General features: G+C 38.0%; 1 protein-coding gene across 3 annotated transcripts in view; it reads right to left on the bottom strand.

Annotated features, from left to right (window-relative positions):
* LOC124775813 (E3 ubiquitin-protein ligase RBBP6) overlaps positions 1 to 23,530 on the bottom strand; it is a 421,473-nt gene that overhangs the window by 123,097 nt on the left and 274,846 nt on the right. For all 3 annotated transcript variants that reach the window (XM_047250645.1, XM_047250646.1, XM_047250643.1), the window contains one exon: positions 732 to 854. In XM_047250645.1, coding sequence (XP_047106601.1) covers positions 732 to 854 — 123 coding nt within the window. The remainder of the gene's footprint in view (positions 1 to 731; positions 855 to 23,530) is intronic.

A 23,530-nucleotide genomic window follows, 5' to 3' on the forward strand; every position in this document is an offset into this window, starting at 1 on the left:
TAACAAGAACTTGAATAATCATGTAAATGGTCAGCATGTTGTAGTTTATACTGAGAAGATGTAGTACAATTGTAAAGCTGATTAAACCCACATCATAGTGGGAGTTCACCATTACAACCTGTGGAACATGCAAGTAACTAAATATAATGAACAGGTTACAGACTATGAACTTTTTGGCCTAGGAATAAAAATAAACTTCATCATCCACAAGTAAATCTGACACTGGCGCAGAATTATGCAAATTACACAGCCATAATCCATATTATATTTAATCTCCTCTCTAAAAGGTGCCGATGAGACTACGTAAACAACTTTAAAAACAAACTGAAAACAATTTTGCTTGGCAGCTCCTTCTGGTGTTTGTACTAAATCAAGGACTCTCCATTATATATAAATTACAAATAATTTATACATATAAAAAACTTATATCAATGGTTAAGAATGTAGATCAATGAGAAAATGTATTATTTTTGCAAATCTGTTGATACATACCACCATCTCAGTACACCATGAACATAATTCCTAGGAAATGAAATTAATTAACAATGTCGTCCTAAGCTAATGGCAAAATACCACACATACAGAAAAAGTTTTTGCTGGAGGTCAGAACTGAGCACAGATATGGAGTGAAGAACGCCTAGACAGTTTATCTTATGTGGAAATTAAATTATAGTGATAGTAAAGCACTCATTTACAACCTTTGCACATTTTAGGAAAATTCGTATACTGACCTTGCTGGAGAACGTGTTGGAGTGCGGTATCGAGATGACCCTTTTCTCCTTGGAGAGAAATCTCTTTCACGTGGGGAATGTACTCTTGGTGTTGGAGAGCGAGAGAATGAACGAGAACGAGACCTGTGTACAATTATACACATTGAATGAAAATATGATACTAAATGTACTGCTAAATTATTTCAGAAGCACAGGAAGTAGTCAAGCAACGAAGAAACTACCTGACTGCAAACTACTATGACCATTTCTACGACAACAAAAGAATCTTGACCTACAGCAACAGTAAAGCATTAGGACAAAATAAAACAGATTATGCAAATGTTACACAAAAATTCTGAATAAGCTTTTTACCTTAAGACTGACACTCTGCTTTGAATTTTTCTCAGAAAAACTGTTGGCATGACTTCATATTCATACAATTATTCAACTTCTGTTTTATTTAGATTAACATTTCATCTGCTAAAGAAGCAAATGAAAATATTTCATTGTGCTGTATAAAAATTTCAAAATGTTCTTCAGGGTAAACTGCTTTAGCCCTATAATTAGGTAAAATTTCACATGTGTCATTATTAATTGCTGTTAAATATGGAGCATTTATTGAATCCGCACAGCTGCAAATTACGATTGTCTTGAAACGTAACGATGATAAGTAGTTCATGTTTATTTGAATTCTAACCAGATAATCCTGTTTCCACATTACAACACGTTTGTGTTCAATATGTCACTGCTTCAGTATATTAAGTTAAACACTGATTCATGTTACATGCTTAGCTTTCAAAGAAAAATAAGTTGCACTCAAAACAAATGTAGACTGATTGGTAATGGTAGAATCAAAAATGTTAATGTTAATTTTATAAAAACTGATGTCCAATATGCAGTGAACTGAAACCCATGTGACAAAATGAGGCAGTTAATTGGAAGCCTTAAAATATATTTATCAGAAAATTCTTTGAAACTCTGAATATTATGAAATGTACACTTCAGAATGCTTTGCACGTATCATACATGCACGCTAAGCAGTACTAAAAAACACAAACCCACAATTCAATACATCCATCTGAATTTCCTGTAGAGAAATAAATTATAACACTTCTTCAAGCATAGTGGGTATTTTAGATTTGAGTCCTTACTTAATTTTTCCTGGACATTACCTGCTGCCTGAAAAGCTGTGCTAAATCACTTTTATTTGCATGGCATTTTACTGAACAAGCAGCATATCATTAGCTGGAATCATTTTTATAAGGCTACATATTTGTCTTCTTTAGGCTGTAAAGCCGCTCCAAGAATAGGTTGGTAGATAGACTACATCACTAGCGTTGCATTTATACAGTTGTAAAATCATGCTGAATTACAAAGAATATACATAATGCAAACAAGACTGAGAGCTCATACATAAAACAACTGTTTTAGAATACAGACCCACACAAAAGATGTTACTGTTGCAATTTCTTCCAAGACTTTGTAATGTGGGTTACGAGAGTCAACTACAATAACAGCAATCATGTTAACTGACTGACTTAATAATATTGTTTTCCTTATTTGGGCGGGAAATATAAGTACTGTATTATTTTTCTTATGTCTTTGGCCTGCATATGCACAGGGTCAGAGACTAGGCATGGTTAATTTCAGGGGTGGCCCTGTGCCCTTCCTGTCGCCACCCCGTTTTCTCTGGGACGGAATGTGTGTTTCCATATTGTTCGTGTATAGTGTTATTCTAGTGAACGTGTGCAAATGTTTTCTAAATGTGTGTAAATTGTGCATCTGAGACTGGAACTTGGGTACCAGCCTGATATACATCTAGTTGGATGTGGAAATTGTCTAAAAACTGCATCCAGGCTGGCCAGCACACACTGATCTTTGCTGTTAATCTGCAGGACAGATTCGATCTAGGATAAGCGCATCTCCCTGTTCTGGAAGGACGCTTTAATATGTGTGGCTATCTCGACAAATTATTGAATTCTGCATCCCAGTGTATGAAAATGTTGAATTATTCATCAATATCATGTCGCATACGTGAGCACACTTTACAAACATCAAGTTCTGTTATAGATCCAATTGAAAACAGGCCACGCTTGAAACTAGTAGTGCTGAATAAAGTACAATTTTAAAATACACCTTGAAGGAATGACGTTTTCCCTCCAACTGACCGGGACTTTAGTGCCCACCCATGTCACTGATAACATACAGCTATATTGTGTTTTTGGTGAGCCTAATCAATCACACGATAAAGATACCACACGTGCAAATGGCTTTCATGTGTAAAAAATTTGCTGACTATGTCACAGCAACCTTTCTTGAAAAAGTATCAACCCACTCACTGTTTAAGTAAACCAGAATTCTAACTCCTGTTCAATAACTTTAATATTTAATTAATTGTTGACATTTATGTAAATAACTGATATTTAAAGTTACTTTACCCAAGTAATGGTGAAATTAGTTAGTAAGTAAAGCATTAGTTAGTAAGCAAAGCACAGATCAATGCAGAAAAGAAAATAATCATGTGCTTTGTATGTCGTATTCATTTAATTAATTAGTGTGGTTAAAACTACAAGTAGTTACTTGTCTGGTAACAACTTTACCTTTATGTCTTTTTCATGACAATGAAAGCCTGAAAATAACGGAAAAAATTTTATGGCAAGGAGCAATTCATAAAAATTCAATGTTTCTTTCTGTAAACCTCTTCTTGTGGAAAATAGGGCCACAGTAAATGTAGAACTGTAATTTAACTGACACATATTTATCTAGTACAAGCGAAAGTATTCATACTAGCACAAATAGAGCAATAGAGCAATCAGGCTCCAGCACCCAGAGACATTTGCCACATTGAAAGTTATGAATATGTGTGTGTGTTTCCTATTTCACTATTTCAGAAAAATGACTCTGTTTGAAAGCTTAATATTTTAGCAGTCTTCTTTCAGTGTGCCTGTCTGTGATTAAATGACTACTCTATGTGGTGAGAAGCAATCTATCCTTTCCATATTGTTGACATTTATCTAGAAGGTTAGATCCCAACTGTGCTAAGGAACTTCACTCGACCAAAAGAACTTATCATCAATGCCACTGAGAATGTCTTTCCAATCTTAGTTCAGCTCATTCTGGAGCATTATTCAGCTGGCAAAATTGCAAAAAATGTATTTAGTGAGGTTTGGGACAGGATGTGTGTCAAGGGTAGATAACTGCGGTGGTCGTGGCAGAAGTAGACAAAGGTAATCTATTTCGGTAAATAACCTGAATCTAACTGGATAGACCATATTTTGAATCATAACTGCCTTCCACATTGTACTATAGACAGCTAGTGAAGGGAACTGCAGAGTGGAAGGGAGAAGAGGTAATGTACAATTGAACATCCTTAAAGATCAACAAAAAATGTTTGCTTAAGGATGAAGACCAACATAAATATGAAAGAAACACAATAATCAGAATATGAGAAAGATTTGAGTAACTCTCTCGATTATCCAATGACATGCCATCAAACAAAACGCTGTTGGTGATATCAGTGCTGCCCATACTAGATCTGTTATTGACCTCTACCTATACTTATCACTAGCAACAATTAAAAAAGCATGACTTAGAAAATTTCTCTGCTTTAAATCATCTTTAACACCAGTCTCCTAAATCTCCTGCTCTGGGGCATACATTTGCATGTAACACTTACTGTAATCAGTATTTATGGTTCCAGTACCATGTCAGTGGCACACACTGGCATTTATTTCCTCAGAAATGTATTATACGTTTAGGGTCATGAAACTCAGAAAAACATTTTCATTAAACTCGTGGTTTTTTTCCTCCATACTCTGCATGAATCCTGACACTCCCTGGAAGATTAAAAACATTTGCCGTAATGTGACTCGAAAGTGGGACCTTTGCCTTTACTGGGCAAGTACACCGCCAACTGATCCACCCAAGTACGACTCACGACCCTCACAGATCCATTTCTGCCAGCACTTCTTCTCCTACCTTCTAAACTAGCCAGTACCTCTTTCTCCTAATTTCCATGTTTATAGGATAGGAAAAGCGGCACTGGCGAAAGTAAAGATATGAGGGCAGGTTGTGAGTTGTGCTTGGATAACAGTCAGTAGAGAACTGGTGTACGAAAGTCGAAGGTACCAGGTTTGAGTCCTGGTCTGGCACAAAATTTTATCCCTGTCGAAAGTTCTAAATCAGCATCCACTGTGCTGCAGAATGAAAATTCATTCTGGTAGCACGAATCTTATTTGATTTTCACAACGTTTGTAGATATTTTCTTTAAAATCAGCAAACCTTATCCCATTATGTATTCTTCTGCCCCCCCCCCCCCCTGCCCCCTCCTCCCCTTCCATTTCCCATCCTCTTAAATCCCTCCATGTCGAACAGATCAAGAAAGTAACATGTCACAGGTATGCAGAATATTCCAGATTAAACAGGATACCTGATAAATAATTGTATGCTGAAATTACACAGACCTACTGACCTACTGTATGTACAAAATAGGGGAGTTCTCGAGTTAGTAACAATGTATACCCCATAAGGACTATGTATTCCAAGTCATAATTTTTTTATGTACCACTAAGAAGGTAAGGAAGAAATCATTGGAATTTTGTTTGTATTATCCCTTGTTAAAGATGACCTAACCTAACATCCACACACTTTAAGTCTTAGTCACAAGGACTCAAGTAATGAAACCTTGAACTTTTGTCTTTCATAGCAGCTACTATAAAAAAGTCCTCACAGAAAAATCTAATTGAATGCATGTAGTAAATAAAATCTTCATACCATGTTATCACAAGCAGTTAATATTACTGGATTAACAATGCGGTGCAGTCTGTCTACCAGAGAAACTAAGGGAGGCTACCTTTAGAAAAGAAAATTGAACAGTCTGATCAAGAATTGAGCTTTGCCATCTTACCAGTGAGACAAATGGTCTCTCCCAGGTGAGTTGTCTCCAAATTTCAAACCATTATGTTCTTATCTGACAAGCGAATGTGTCTACCTAAGAGGCTCGGACAGTAGATGTCATGGTGGATCATATATATATATATATATATATATATATACATACACTGAAATTTTACTTGTTTACTATTAGTGAGCACTCAACAGTGAAAGTTAGTTTTAAATAAAAATTCAGATGAAGTAAACATAAAAAAAATATTAATTAAGATCTAATTGTATGCAGCTGAAAAAATTTTCTGGACATGTTTTATAAGAACCAACTACACATCAAACACTTGATACGCATACATAACTTGGAAACTAACACAAAGATCTTCCTGTTACAGTGGATGTCACATGCAAGAAAATTGTTTTTAAAACTAATAAATGGGAAAAAATTGTAATCTTCTCCCACAAAGATTTGTAGATCAGCAGCATGAAAATTTTTAGGTAAAAGAGCTACTTCTCAAACAGTGGAATGCACAAAAAATGTTCACACGTGCTAAGAAAGTGCCCCAAAGCCACCACCTATTGGTAAACAATGAAAATTACACAGGTGCATCTTCAAAACAAGATACCTGAAGTTATGATGTAATTGTGGAATGAAAAGCTTTATGGTGTCAGATAAAAGCATAATGTTTTCAGGAACTTGTTGAAGTCTGACTGAAACTGGAAATGGATTCTTATGGACACACTTGTTAAGTGGAAAGGCTGTTTATAAGACATGACTTTTGTGACAGTTTTACTTAACTTTCAAACAGATGTAATGTAATGTATTGTTGTTTACTGACTTCTATATTGCATGGTCAGTATTGTTTTTTATAGAAATAAATTATGCGCAAGTACTGTGCAATGACATAAACAAAGAGGACTGAACGCCAGACAGAAACAACTGCGTCCAGGTAAGGTCATGGGATTTTGTATTGGCACTCAAGATGGTTTGCTGGTGATTATTGTTATTGTCATCATCAGTACAAAAACTGGTTTGATTCAGTTCTCAATACTAGTCTGCCCTATACAGATCTCATTATCTCTGCATAGTTCCTGCAACCTACATCCATTTTAATCTGCTTACTGTATTCATGCCTTATTCTCACTCTGTAGCCCCCCCCCCCCTCCCCAATTATCAAACAGCCTATTCTAAGATGACTCACAATGTGTCCTATCAACTGATCCCGCCTTTTAGTCAAGCTGTGCTACAAATTTATTGTTTCCCTAATTCAATTCAGTACTTCTGTATTAGTCATTCTATCTGCCCATTTAAGCTTCGGCATTCTTCTGTAGCACCACATTTCAAAAGCTTTTGTTCTCTTCTTGCCTGAATTACTGATCGTTCATGTTTCACTTCCACACAAGACTACACTCCAGATAAATACTCTCCGAAAACACTTACTAATACAGAAATTTACACTACTGATGACAAATTCCTCTTTTTCATTACTGTTTTCTCATGCTATTGCCAGTCTGCATATGTATTGTATTGTATTGTATTGAACTGGGCTCCTAGAAATGACAGAGAGGCTTCGTCCCCGCCGTAGCCCTCAGTGGTTCACAACCCCACAACAGGCTACAGCAGTCCACTTACCCCACCGCTGCCCCACACTGTTGTGCTGCCACTTACAAAGAGACATATTCAACACTCAAGTTGGAATCTAACGTTCTTCGATGAAACTCTACCTGTGAAGGGGATAGTGAAATATCTAGGGGTCAACTTGAATGACAAGCTAACTTGGACCCCTCACATTAAGAGCATCTGCTCCAAGGCAAAAAGTACTCTAGTGAGTATTAGGAGGGCTTGTGGCAAAAAATGGGGCCTAAGCCCCAAGGGCATGCACTGGATATACACCATAGTGGTTAGACCCACGATTTCCTACGGGGTCGTAGTGTGGTGGAAGAAGGTAGAACAGCAGGTTGCTGCTAAGGAGCTTGCTAAGGTGCAGAGACTGACCTGCTTAGCCATAACAGGTGGAATTAGCAGCACACCAACTGCTGGAATGGAAGTCATGCTGGGTATGCCTCCACTTCACCTTTGGGTCAAGATGGAGGCAGCGGCTGGGGCACAGAGACTTAACTGACAAAAACTGGGTCTCATTCAGATATCCAGAATCACACACTAACATAGTGAGTGAGATAAATATAGGAATGGCTGCGGAAATGCCTGCCGACTATATAACAACTCTCAACTGCTTTGACAAGCCTTACAACATAATAATTGGAAGTAGGAAGCAGTGGTAAAAAACAATTCAAAACAGTACGGGGGAAATCATTTGGTTCACCAATGGGTCAAAAACAGACCAAGGCGTTGGGGCAGGGGTGTACAGGGTTCAGCCGAGACCGGAGAGCATCATCTCTCTAGGAAAACTGGCCTCTGTATTCCAAGCTGAAATTATCGCAATCAGGGCATGTGTGGAGGAGAATACACGTAGGTGCTACAATGAACATAGCATCTACATCTATTCAGACAGCCCTGAAACCATTGGCAGCTCCTGCAACAAAATCTAAGATTGTTGCAAATTGCCACAGGGCTCTGGTGGACCTAGGGGAAAGCAATAGGGTAAACCTAGTGTGGGTCTGTGGCAATGAACAAGCCGATAGATTGGGTAGGATGGGGGGCAACAACTCCATTTATTGGACCGGAACCTGTCCTGACAGTCACCAAGGCTGTGATCAAATTATAACTAAGGAACTGGCTTAGGAAACAGCACGTAGGATATATGACCAAGGTCCATAAACAAAAACATGGTAAGGTAATGATGCCCAAGCCATGTTTTAAAAGAAGCTCTGTAATCCTGGGATTGAACTGGAAAGAGATCAAACTCATGACTGGACTGATGACCGGCCATAAGAATTTCAAAAAACACCTACACACAATGGGTATAACGGAAGAGGGCCCTAAATATAGGATCTGTGATGAGAGTGAAGAAAAAGCTCGTCTGGTCAGGTTAAATGTCAAGGCGATGCTGATAGTTTTCTTTGACTTTGAAGGATTAGGTCATCATGAATTCATCCCACAGGAACAAACTGTTAATCAATGGCGCTATCAGGACATGGATGTGCTGTGGTGTCTGCGAGAAAATGTGAGAAGGAAAAGACCTGAGATGTTGCAAGGCAATTCATGACTCTTGCAACACGATAACGCACCTGCACATTCATCCCTGCTGGTGCTTGACTATCGCACATAAAACGAATTCACTGTGCTGCCATCTCCTCCGTACTCTCCAGACCTGGCCCCTGTGGACATTTTTTTATTTCTGAAGCTGATGACCCCGTTAAAAGGGTGAAGATTTACAATGATAGACGAGATAAAAGGAAATTCGCAGACAGCCCTTCATGTGGTCAAACAAGAGGCTTTTGGAATTGGAAACAGTGTTGGGAGTGCTGTGTAAATTATGGAGGAGAGTATTTCAAAGGAGGCCAAGCATAATAAGTAAAAAGTAAGTGTAGAAAAATTTTATGGACAAAGTTCTGGAATTTTCTGAATGGACCTCTTACTGTAGCTTTAGGAGTTGGATGACATGAAAAGAAGACAGTAGATGAGAAGGAAGTCTTGTAGCCTACATGTCTTGTTATTCAAGCTGCCTCTCAGCATACAAGAAGAGAATAGAAGCTTTTAAAATGAGGTGCTACAGAAGAATGCTGAACATTGTATGGCTAACCAGAATAACAAAGAAGAAATAATGAATCAAATTGGAGAGAAAAGAGCTTTATTGAACAACTTGAGTAAAAGAAGAGAAAGTTTGACCAGACACATCTTGAGACATCAATGAATACTTAATATGGTAATGTAGGGAAGTGTGAGAAGTAAAAATTGTAGTGGGACACCACAGTTTGACTAAGGTAAGCAGGTTTAAGTGGATGTAGGTTGCAGTAGTTACACAGAGACAAAGACACCAGTGTACAACGATAGTGTGGAGACCGATGTCAAACCATTCTTTGAACCAATGACGACAACAACCCTTCATCGAAAACAGGGAAACACACGCCATTCATTCACACAAGCAAGCATACTTCACACACACATGACCGTCAACTCCAGTAGCTCGGGCCAGGAGTAGAATGCAACTATCACGTGGGATGGAAGTAGGAAACTGGCGGGGTCAGGGAAGGGGAAGGGGAAGGGGAAGGGATAGCAGTGTACGGGTGGGGGAAGGAGGAGCGCTGCCTGGAGGAGTGCGCAGAGACTAGAATGCCAACAGATGCAGTGTCAGGAGGTTGTGGGGCAGCAGTGGAGAGGAGCGGGGAAAAATAAGCAAGTGCATTGGCAGAGGGTGGCTAACAAAGAGGGGTGGGAGACCCACCAATCACAAACAGCACGTGCATTTCAACAGCTGTCATCCCTTTCATACCAAAAAATCCCTCCCATACAGCCTGGTCACCTGGAGATTGCGTATCTGCAGTGACAAGAACTCTCTTGCCCAGTATGCTTAGGGTCTCATCAAGGCCTTCACAGACAGGCATTATTTCCCAGACCTAGTCTGTAAACAGGTCTCCTGTGCCATTTCTCTCACACCCCCAATCCTTGAACCAGCCACAAAGGAGTGCCCCCTTCGTCACCCAATACCATCCCAGACTGTAACAACTGAACCAAATGCTTTGACAGCAGTTTGATTACCTATTATCATGCCCCCACTTCCTATTCCAGTCCTATCAAAGATTTATCATACCCCTTCAGGGGCCAGGCCACCTGTGAAAGCACCAATGTTATTTACCAGCTCTGCTGCACTCAATGCCAGCTTTTCATATTGGTATGAATACCAACCAACTGTCCACTGGAATTACCAGCCACTGCTAAACTGTGGCCAAGAGCAAAGTAGACCACTCTGTGGCACAATATGCAGCTGAGCACAACATTCTTGATTTCAATAGCTGCTTCACTGCCCTAGCCATCTGGATGCTCCCCTCCACCATCAACTTTTATGAACTGTGCAGATTCGAGTTACCCTACAACACATTCTCTGCTCCCATAATTATTGTTGCCTCGCATGTAACATGCTGTCCCAACACACTCCACCAAACAGATTCCACCCCACCCCCCCATCCCACCCCTATCCCCTGTCATGCAACCTCCTTCCCATTCTCATCTCCCACCCTCTTTGTTTGCCACACTCTGCCAATGCACCCACTCATCTTTCCCCACTTCTCTCCTTTCTCGCTCAGTTTTCCCCACTTCTCTGCCCCACAACCTCCTGAAACTGAGCCTGTTGGTATTCTAATCCCTGCACACAGTGCCCAACAATGCTCCTCCTTCCCCCACGTGTAAACTGCTATCCCTTCCCCTTCACCTTCCCCCACCACATTTTACTTCCATCCCAAGAGATAGTTGCACTCTGGCCGAGGTGCCAGAGTTGGCGGGCGTGTGTGTGAGGTGTGCTTGCTTGTTTGAATGAATGGTGTCTGTTTCTCTTTTTCCTCATGAGGCTGAGGCTGAAAGCTTATATGTAAGTGTCTTGTGCCTGTCTGCACCTTAGCGTATTATCTTTATGGTAAGTAATGTATATTTTCCTACGTTGTTGATATTCTTACATGGAGTTTTCACTGTTATAATTTAAATTTTGACATACAAGCACTGCAGTTTGACAAGTTCTGATGTTCTGAGATCCAGACTGATATGCGTGCGTGTGTGTGTGTGTGTGTGTGTGTGTGTGTGTGTGTGTGTGTGTGTGTGTGTGTTTATCATGATAGTATACTACCCCTTTTGCAAGACTGGTGAGAAACATTACAAAAAAAGCGTTTGGAATAGATGAAATATAATTCGAAGGACTTGTGGCAGTATCATATGCTGGGGGATCCATCATGAAATGATGGAGATAAATTGCAGGAGAACAGTGGGTTGGAATGATGGAAGTGAGGGATGTTAAGTGGTGAGAGGAAGGTGTTTGGTTAGGGACTCGTACATTAATTATTAATTTCTACAACAGCCACAAAGTTCAGAGCCCATAAATTGCCTTTACACAGGCAGTATAATCAATAACACATTGGCCACTGCAATGGCAAAAGTATCTGAGCTGCCACTCAAAATAACTCCACCTTGCCCTACATCATGGATTTGACTCCATTTTTTGTTCCTTAACTTCTAAAAATAATTTGTAGGAGAAATGTTTGTTGAATGAAAAGGTTGTTTGTGCTCTAATTATGTGTTATGTAACAGTCAGAACACTTCCATTTCCAAGGTAATACAGAAAGCATTTTCTTTTTAAATTTTAAGGATCATATGTAGTGGTATTGATTGAGGTAATTAAATTTCTGCTTTTTCAGGAAAATGAGATTTTCTTTCCTCCCTCCTCCTTCAAATACTTACATAATCACTTTCATATGTTAAGTGGAAGAATTACATAGATTGTCCAGACATTACTTCAAATAATTCAATGGATCAAGTGGCATATATATGGACCACATACCTAGCAGCATGATATGGGGAAATAAGCAAGTACAAGAAGGTAAGAGGGGGTGCTATAAGGATGTTTGTGGAGGTGCTTAGCATCAGTGTCAAGCTTAGTTCAGGAAAAAAAGAGGGGGAAAGAAAGACAAGTTCTCTTCCAGAACAGTTTGATCAAAACCATGAGTAAAGTTTGAAGTGACAATCTGTAATTGGTATGATGACTGATACCTCCAGCAACATATGAGGAGTAGACAACAACCTTCAGAAGTTATACTAAAGGAAAGGACTTGTAAAGAGAGAAACTTGGGGATGGAGTTAAGTGGGTGCTTATAATTGTCATCAAGGTATAAAGATGGCAGTAAAATAGCAAAAGACAAATGCAGATGGTGAAAGAGTTGAATATGAAGAAAAGAAACTGCAAAACAGTTTTAAGCTACTAGGGTACTTAATTAAAGTCTATCTGTTTCAGATAGTGTGTTTCACTATCGAAAGAGCTTCAGGGCTTTGACTAAGCCTTTCTCCAGCATTTTGTTTTTTCAAGTTTGGTAGTGTGACAGCTCAAAATGTATATTCTATAGCCCACTACACAGTATTAATTTTATTACAAACATTAATTTACCCTCCAGACTCTGGTGCTGAAATAAAGCTTTACTTGTATTCAAGAACGAGCAGTTACACACAGTTCATCCCAATTCTGGATTAGGAGAGAGAGAACTTCAAGTAACCAAATGTGAGGAGGGAAAAATAAAATAAAATAAATAAAAAAAATGGTGCCACTGAAGATACAGACCGAGTGAAAGGAAATGTAAGAATAAGATGTTGAGTAAAAAGTAAAAATAATAAATACAATAATGAAAGGAAAAAAATAAGGAAATATTTAAAATTGAGACAGGCATTGGTAATAAATGTCTGGTAATGCAAAATTTATATTACTAAGTAACTACCCGGAAACTGGTATCTAGTACCAAGTCGCAGATTGCCTATCTATTGACAGGGCAACAAAAATTTGATTGTAAATATTTCGCATGGTTATTGACCGAATACAAGAATTTAAAATACTGTCACAATCTCCTCATTAACGGGTTCACTTTACGTTACACTTTTAACACAATAAGACAAGTATTAAAATTGGAAACTGTGTACTTCTTTTTAGACAGCGTAACTGAGGGTGCATAAATATCCAGACATCATTCACCCAGTATTTGAGAACAGACCACTAAATGACTTTCAACAAACTTCAAGCATCTTTTCTAAACTTTTTCTCACTTACATGCTTGATGTCAAATATGTTTTATTCATGGAAGATCAACTGTTTAAAGAATTGGGAGTTTACTGGTGGAAGCATAAAAGAAGAGACATGACTGTGGAAGAGATCTATTACTTCCAGTATATGTATAAGTTCAGAAGTTGACAATACCATGATTTTAGAAGCACTGGAATGTGGAAGGTCTTCTACATGATGCAAATGATGGAATAAGTAGCAGGGCAACTGCTATCACCTCTAATAGTGTGTTAGCAACTCATAATGGGTAGTGTATGTACTCCTCCATTTACATTCTTCACTGTTGTTAAATGATTCTCCTAAAAATATTTCTTTGTTATTAATATTATTATTAATTTATTTTATATTTTAGTGTTCAATCTACTTTGTCCCACTTCTTGTCTCAAGTATTTTTCCATACTTTTTATACCATAATTCACTTTTCATTTACACTTTTTATTTGTCTTATACTACAGCTATAGGTACCAACTGCACACCATGAGTAGTGCTCTGGAATTTAATGGATATATTTTGGTCAACTGTTACTTTGATCCTTCGGTTCAACACCTTTGTACTCATATATTACCTATTATTTTTCCTGGTGGAAAAATTGCTAGGACCTCGATGGAATTTTTGTATTTCTACATCAGTCACACACAATATCATCCAGTTTAAGTAGCTGCATGTAATTAATCCTCTACTTTTGCAAACATTGTCATGAAAGGAAAATATATAGATCTAATGTTTATGTCCCGCCTAGAAGTAAAAGTTCAGTGTAATTTATTTTCACGAACTTTGTTTTTACACATCTTATTCTTGATACAGGTTCTAAATACTTCTAAGATTTCTATTAGTTCCAGTACTTGTACAATTTATCTTAACCATTTTTAATACTTTATTTATTTCCTTCATCCTTGTGAAAGTTTCTTGATAACAGAACAACACAAAACTATTATATTTCTCTCAGTATTCAACAAGGTGAAAGTTGGAATGAACATTCAAACCCATTAGTTTTAAAATAGTAAATGAACAACAACATCATGATGATCTAAATTTCTCTCATCAAAGAAATGACCCAATAAACATATGTAATAGGAGTTGTTTATTGTTGTTGGGGTCTTCAGTCCTGAGACTGCTTTGATGCAGCTCTCCATGCTACTCTATCCTGTGCAAGCTTCTTCATCTCCCAGTACCTACTGCACCCTACATCCTTCTGAATCTGCTTAGTGTATTCATCTCTTGGTCTCCCTCTACAATTTTTACCCTTCACGCTGCCCTCCAACACTAAATTGGTGATCCCTCGATGTCTCAGAACATGTCCTACCAACCAATCCCTTCTTCTAGTCAAGTTGTGCCACAAGCTTCTCTTCCCCCCCCAATTCTATTAAATACCTCCTCATTAGTTATGTGATCTACCCATCTAATCTTTAGCATTCTTCTGTAGCACCACATTTCGAAAGCTTCTATTCTCTTCTTGTCTAAACTATTTATCGTCCACATTTCACTTCTATACATGGCTACACTCCATACAAATACTTTAAGAAACGACTTCCTGACATTTAAATCTATACTCGATGTTAACAAATTTTTCTTCTTCAGAAACGCTTTCCTTGCCATTGCCAGTCTATATTTTATATCCTCTCTACTTTGACCATTATCAGTTATTTTGCTCACCAAATAGCAAAACTCCTTTACTACTTTAAGTGTCTCATTTCCTAATCTAATTCCCTCAGCATCACCCGACTTAATTAGACTACATTCCATTATCCTCGTTTTGCTTTTGTTCGTGTTCATCTTATGCCCTCCTTTCAAGACACTGTCCATTCCGTTAAACTGCTCTTCCAAGTCCCTTGCTGTCTCTGACAGAATTACAATGTCATCAGCGAACCTCAAAGTTTTTATTTCTTCTCCATGGATTTTAATACCTACTCTGAATTGTTCTTTTGTTTCCTTTACTGCTTGCTCAATATACAGATTGAATAACATCGGGGAGAGGCTACAACCCTGTCTCACTCCCTTCCCAGCCACTGCTTCCCTTTCATGTCCCTCGACTCTTATAACTGCCATCTGCTTTCTGTACAAATTGTAAATAGCCTTTCGCTCCCTGTATTTTACCCCTGCCACCTTCAGAATTTGAAGGAGAGTATCCCAACCAACATTGTCAAAAGCTTTCTCTAAGTCTACAAATGTTAGAGATGTAGGTTTGCCTTTCCTTAATCTTTCTTCTAAGATAAGTCGTAGGGTCAGTATTGCCTCACGTGTTCCAACATTTCTATGGAATCCAAACTGATCTTCCCCGAGGTCGAGTTGATTGTAATTAGATACAATTCCCGACGAAGCATTGTGTTTCTGCATGATTTGTTGACAGACCAGTAATCAAGACTCAGCTTCTATTTTCCATTATCATGTCTGCAGTATACATCTTTCCACATATCTAAGTGCAGTAACAGATGAAACCATTCACAACAGGTGTTGAAACCATTCACAACAGGTGTTTAGCAAAAAGTTGAATAAGATAATACCTTCAAGGTCATCAAACACACTGCCAAACCCAGAATTATGTTTCCAGTTAAAAGACTGTCTCCAGCAGCAGACACATCTCTGAATACTGGAGTTAATCTCACACCTCTTGGAAGCAGAACAGTGCAACAAGATATCATTCAGATTTTATATATCACAGTCATATTTAGCCATGAAAATATAACAAAGCTTCAATGATCTGCAGTTCTACCTTAACTGCTGAAGTGAATACGTTCCCTTGCCTTGCACTTCTCATTTGTAATATACTTATTCCTCTGCAGTCAGTTTTGTAATGAAATGAAGTCTCCTCCCCGGTGTATCTGTTAATTTATGCTGTATTGTATCTACGAAACATAGCAAATTAAATAGAAATAATCATAACTAAATGTTACATAAAATAGAGCTCAAATTAATAGGGAGATAGTTGTTAAATTTATATTTTCAACCAGTTGTGTCGATGCTGCCCTGAGTCTCAAATTTTATTTCTCTAAAACAAACTACAAGAAAAAAATAGAAAAATAAATAAAGAGTAGAAAAGATGAGGATCTCATGGTACAGAAGTGTGGGTTTCTTGACAGTTCACAAAACTGGTCAAAGTGAATATTTTTGGGTTTCAAATATGTTACAGGTATGCCATCATCTTTCAGAATTTGTTTGTTTGTTTGTATATCAATAAAATTTGGACAGAAAATATTAAATATATTGAAAGCCATAATGCCATCACACCATTAGTTCCACTTCTACTATTTTATACAGCCAAGTACTTTTTCATTATTGAAACTGTTCGTAATAACCTTCACGAGGCAACAAGCAATGATTTCTTTGATAATCTGTTGTAAGCACCAAAACTCTTTTCAGTCTAGCATGTATTTTACAAATCCATGCGTATAACCACTGCATCAAAATATTCATGAGTATGGTCATAAAAAGTCCAATATATTATTCATTTGCATATACAGCACAGTCATAAAGATTAAGCATAAAACATTTTATCTCATACTAAACTGCTGTTTTCTGGATTTCTCTTAGACAGAATTAATATCACAGAAAACTTACTGGTAAGATTCTTCATCGTGTCTTCATAATTAAATTACCTTTGTTTCAAATGAAGACGGTAAAAACTGCCTGCATTCCAAAATTTTAAGTGTCTCAAATAATAAACAAAGCCATGACAATTGCTTTTAAATAAGTAAGCACACAAATTGTGAGTTTCAGAATCCACAGGAAACTTTATTGTCAATTATAATACAGTAGAATTACAGAATTCATATTTCATTTTGTTGAGTCAACAGTAACACAATATGAAACTGATACAGGTGTGATATATTTTGTGGGCTCAGTAAATTTGTCAAGTATGTTCAAGCATTTATTAAAATTATTGTTACACATACATTTAAACTTTCGAATCTACTCTCTTAATAAAAGTGTGCATGCTTCACTTAATAATAACATGCAATATATGTTTATAGAAACACCAAAGCAAGTAAAGAAAAATCAACAGAAACTTTACTAGTTTCAACTTAAGTATTACACAGACTTCTAAAAAGATAGTGTAATTCATAAGTACAACTATTTATGTCTAGGACTTCTCCAAAAAACATTTAAACAATTTTTTTTCAATCTTAAGAATAGTGCTACAGTATAAAAATTACCAAGAAAGTCTAAAAATAAGGATCTCTATAAGGTAAGAGCAAGTAACATCATCTAAAGAGAATAACTGCAGGTTATCCCATCACCTCTGGTATGTAAAGGACATATACTAACAAGAAAGCTGATGAAATAAGCATGTAAAGCAGAAAAGGTACAGACTGAAAGTATACAACTGAGTAGTTGGAATAATACAAGCTATATGAAAAAAATAGGATATCGCAGAGCAAAAATAACTGGTAAGGTCAGCAAGCTGCAAAATAATCACCAAAATGTTCTCCTAGGATAGATGAGTGAAGTGATGATAAACAGTCTGAAATTTTGACATAATTTATGTAGAAAATTTTACAAAATCAAACTATGGCCCACTATATAGCAAAGATGCTGAGTCACAGATAGACTCAACAAAAAGACTCTCAATTATAGCTTTTGGCCATTAAGGCCTTCATCAACAATAGACAGTGTGGTTTTAGTTGCCAGAGACTGTGTCGTGTGTGATTTGCATTTGCATGAGTGTTTGTGCATATGCATGTGTGTGTCTACTGTTGACAAAAGCTATAATTGTGAGTCATTTTGTTGTGTCTATCTGCGACTCATCATCTCTGCTATATCGTGAGTAGCAGCTTTCCATCTCATAATATTGTTACATTGCATCCTGAATTTTCCATTGTTCGATTGTGGCCCATTATAGGTATAAATGTCTACTTACCAAGTGGATGCAGATTGAGAAACTAACTACTGCTTACAGCAGACATTACTGTAGCTTACTTGAAGAGAAGGGGGAATGTTACTGGAAATTGGGTTCCACAAAAATTAGACAGAAAGGTCATACAGTACATCCTGGATGACACAGCACAGGATATTGGTTAAAAAGGTCATGGGACATCAGAAATAATTAATATCTGAAAACCCGAAACATTATTGTGACAGGAGGAGCAGCTGACACACCAAAGAGACAAGAAGACGCCAACTGGAATTTAAGTCACTATGAGACAAAGGAGCAAATAGGTAAGAAGAAAAATTGAAGGCAACTAAGTTGCCTCTCCTTTCCACTATACAGTTCTCGAGTAGATGTCTAATTCATTACTGACATTCAGTTGTTGGTGTAAGTTGTTCTGATTATTCCATGTTTAACTTGATGCAAGATCTTAGGCATTTTCTTCTACAATCCTCACAGAGTACAATTTCCATGAACTTTTGCCTCTCTTTGACTACATTTTGCATGAACTTCTCATGGCAGGTATACATGTTTTCCTGTCTTTAATAAAGTAATTTGAAAACTGTAATGTTCTGGTTGGACCAGTGATGTTAAAGACTTTCCCAATAGGTAAAAGTTGTCAGAATTAGTTTGTGAAGAAACTGGTAGGCCAGTGAGTCAATCTAATGGCCTGATCAAAACGTACTATTGCGTTGATACTGAATGAATATCAAATTAGTAGAAGTTGTTGGAGATTATGATTCAGCAGCAAGTAAACAGATAAGCTTATAAATAACTGATGGCAAACACATCTTAAATAACATAACGAATGACAAGAAAATGATGTCATGCAACAATTCGCTTCCACATGGATGATGGACGAAGCAAAGCAACATAAATCACACTAATGACAAACTGTACCTCAATTTAGACATTTGTCATGTGTTCCATGTTAAATTTCCTACAACTTTGGAACCCATGGGCAGTGCACCTACTTTGGGAAGTAGGAGTTATTAAGAGTATGAACAATACAAAAGCTAGTAGATAACATGGGTGCTGTTGACACATGGCACTAACATTGACTTGATTGGGCTTGCTTGTGATTTGATCATAATATAGGATGGTAAATGGATGTGTGTAGGTCTTGTATTGGGATTATCCGCAGGAAAATCACAACTATTGTAGAGGAAGGGGTGAGGCACGCAGCACAGGATTAGGGGTAAGAGGGCTTAGGGATGAACTGAAATACTGCATTGGTTGGTTGGTTGGTTAACTGAATACCAATTTTGGGGTGCAGAAGGTGTCAAGATATTCTTCATTCTAGGGTACAATAATAATAATGGAGTGTGACGAGGGCCTCCCATCGGGTAGACCGCTCGCCTGGTGCAAGTCTTTCGATTTGACGCCACTTCAGCGACTTGCGCATCGATGAGGATGAAATGATGATGATTAGGACAACACAACACCCAGTCCCTGAACGGAGAAAATCTCCGACCCAGCAGGGAATCGAACCTGGGTGCTTAGGACTGACAGTCCGTTGCACTGACCACTCAGCTACCAGGGGCAGACAGATAATCACAACCCTGGACAAAAATGTGACACAGTTTCTGAAGTTGGTGATAATGGTGTAGTGATAGTGGGTTCAGTGCATGTAGGGGGACATATGGTGTGTTAGATCTATCTGTGCAGTAGCTGTGAAGGATTTGTTTTATATTTTAATGTATCTATATTTAAATAGTATTTTTATGCATTTATAGCAGTGCCGTGAGTTAAAGTTTTTTATTCAGGCATTATTTTGCTACATTTGTATTATGTTACAATATGACTGTAAAGAATTACTGCTTTGTGTCAATAAACATACATATTAATATATCTATGAAAATAATCAATTTTTGAAAATGTAATGTAATTGGATAGATAAAAAATCTACTCACCAAGTGGCAGCAGGGAAAACACACTTTAGAAAAGGTATTACGTAGGTAAGCTTTCGGAGCCAGTGGCTCCTTCTTCTGGCAGAAGGGTCGAAGGGGAAGGAAGAGGGACGAAGGAAAAAGACTGACGAGGTGTAAGAAAAGGAGTAGAGTTCAGAAAAGTGACCCAGAGCCCCTGGCCGAAGGAGACTTACCAGATGCGATGAAAAGGAAACCCCTGACCTGGGGTTCTTGGTGACTCTTCCAAACTCTACCTTTTTTCCTAAATCTCACCAGTGTTAATATATCTGCTATTTGAAGAATCACAAGTATGTGGCCACAAACCAAATAATATATTACCTGGTGATCAGAATTTAAAAAATTGTCAAGACGATCCAGAATGGCAAAAGCTGAAATCATGGAGCTTATCAAGATGTTGATGTCCCGACAACAACAGTTTATAGAACACCAGGCAGCATCAAAAGAACAACACAATTTGTTAAAACCACTGACAAAACACAGCACTATGTTAGTGGATCAAAACTCAAATGACGTACCATGTTTCCCACATTCAAAAGGACAAAGGAATTATGGGACACTTAACTGTAATGCTCAGAACAACATTTCACGGCACACCTGGTAAGAGATGACACGAATTGGATTTATTAGCTGTCATTGTCTGGGACTAGCATGTTGAACCTGCTGATGAACAACATGGGGGGGGGGGGGGGGGGGGGTCCAATATGATTAACCAGCTATCAGCCCATTCCTAAGAGAAAAAAAAGCATGCAATGCCAGCAGCCACTCACAAATTCCTCAGAAATAAAGGGGGGGGGATCTGGGCAGACATATCCATACTTGTACTGACAGATCACTCAAAGATGTCAATACACTGTTTACTCCTCATGATATCCTGTGGAATTTCGCTCTGCAATACAGCAATGTTTCACTGGATGAAGTTTTAAAGTTGCTGAGACATATGACTCTTCTCAACAAATGGTGAAGACATCAAGGGTGAAAATTCACAGATGATTCGCCTAAAATTTTTCAAATGACCAGCCACCACAAATTATAAATCTTTCCTAAAATGTTGGCTGCACCATAGCCAGAGCAAATGCAATTTCAGAAATGCCGCATGCATTATCTGTAAGAAGAGTGGCCACATATCCACTGTCTGACTGCACAGAAATAAAAATCCTTTCACTATCAAGAAGCATCAACATTCAAACTCACGAGCCAAAAAAACACAGAATGGAGTGATCTACATGTACAACTACATCTATACTCTGCACACTACTGTGATGTACATGGCAGAGGATGCATCCCACTGTATCAGTTTTTAGGGTTTCTTCCTGTTCCATTCTGTATGGAGTGTGAGAAGAATGATTGTTTGAATGTCCCTGTGTCTGTGCAGTAATTATTTTAATCTTATCCTCATTATTCCTATATGATTTACACATAAAGGGGTTGTAGTACAGTCCTGGAGTCATCATTTAAAGCCAGTTCTTGAAATTTTGTTAACAGACTTTCTCGGGATAGTATCTCTGTGACACTCTCCCAAAGATTAAATAAACCTGTGACCACTCATGCTGCACTTCTCTGTAAACATTCAATATCGCTTGTTAGTCCTACCTGGTATGGGTCCCCCACACTTGAGCAATATTCTAGCAACGGTCACATGAGTGACTTGTAAGCAATCTCCTCTGTAGGTTGACTGCACTTTCCCGGTATTCTAGCAACAAACCAAAGTCTGCAACTTGATTTATCCACGACTGCACCTATGTGATCATTCCATTTCATATCCTTACCAAGTGTTCCACCCAGTTATTTGCATGAATTAGCTAATTCCAACAGTGACTCACTGATATTATAATCATAGGATACTATGCTTTTTCGTTTTGTGAAGTGCAAAATTTAACATTTCTGAACAATTAAAGCAATTTGCTAATCTCTGCAAGACTCTGAAATCTTATCAATACCTGAGCAAATATTTACGCAGCTTCTTTCAGATAGTACATCATTACAGATAACTGCATCATCTGCAAAAAGACTGATTTTACTATGAAAATTTTCTGCAAGGTCATTAACACACAACATAAACAGCAAGAGTTTCCACACACTTCCATGGGTCACATCCAAAGTTACTTCTACATCTGATGATGACTCTCCATCCAAGATAACACGCTGCGTCCCACCTACCAAAAAGTCCTTAATCCAGGCACAAATTTCACTTGAAACTCCATATGAAGATGCTATGGCAATAAGTGTGGGTGTGGTACTAAGTCAAATGATTTTAAGAAATCAAGAAATACTGCATCTACCCAATTGCCTTGATAAAACTCTCAGTATGTCACAAGAGAAAAGTGCACATTGGGTTTCACTGATTGACGTTTTTGAAATCCATGCTGGCTGGCATTTAGGGGGTCATTCTATTCAAGATAGCTCTTTATGTTTGAGATCTGAGCAAGTTCTCCAAGATTTGACAATAAATCGAAGTCAAGAATAGTTTATGGTAACCTTGTGGATCGTTTCTACTACCCTTCTTGTAGACGGGTGTGACCTGTGCCTTTTTCCAAGAACTGGGCACGGTTTTTTGTTCGAGGGATCTATGACAGATTATAGTAAAAGAGAGACTAACTGAGCTACAAATTCAGTACAGAATCTGACAGGGATTCCATCGGGCCCTGGAGCTTTGTTCAATTTCAACTATTATTATATGTCAACGCTTGCCATGATTGTATGATGGGAATGAAAGGGGGTATCAGCTGTTGGTTCTATGCAGCCAATGAGAGAGCTGCACACAGCTGACTTGTTTGTAAGCAAGAAACACAGGAAAATATTATCATGTTCTCACATCATTACAGATGTGAAATCTGCTACATATTTTGAGGGGGGAGGAGGGGGGGGGGTGAAGAGTAAGGAATGAAGGAGGGAGGGAGGGAGAGAGAGAGAGAGAGAGAGAGAGAGAGAGAGAGAGAGAGAGAGATCTGTGTTCTCAGGTCGCATCCCATCATAACAGCCATCCCAGAGATCACAACATCTTTGGAAGAAGCAATGAAATATTTGTAGCAACTAAGATTTTAAAATTTATTGCTGGTAGTAATAGAAATACACTATCCCTTTTCCCACATCTCATTTGTTACGTGAAACTACCATTCAAGATAATGATACCAGTGATGACGATTCTTTGGTTAGTTGGAATATGTTAAAGCCATATTTTCTCAAAGAGCTTTTTAAAGGGGGGGGGGGGGGGGGGTGTCAAATTTGGGTAAATACAGTAACACACTACTGCAAAAGTTACAATACTATGAATGGAAGAAAATGCATTTTTACATAACTTTGAGAGCAATGGAACAAATGAGAGCCCCTAAACTTTTCGTCTGCTTATTATTTGCTAACTAAAAAATTCTTTTTAAACTCAGCTGAAAGGTAACTTGACACAGTAGTTAGGTTGGTAAAATCTACAATCCAAAA

The sequence above is a fragment of the Schistocerca piceifrons genome, chromosome 2, assembly GCF_021461385.2.
Source record: "Schistocerca piceifrons isolate TAMUIC-IGC-003096 chromosome 2, iqSchPice1.1, whole genome shotgun sequence".
NCBI lineage: Eukaryota > Metazoa > Arthropoda > Insecta > Orthoptera > Acrididae > Schistocerca > Schistocerca piceifrons.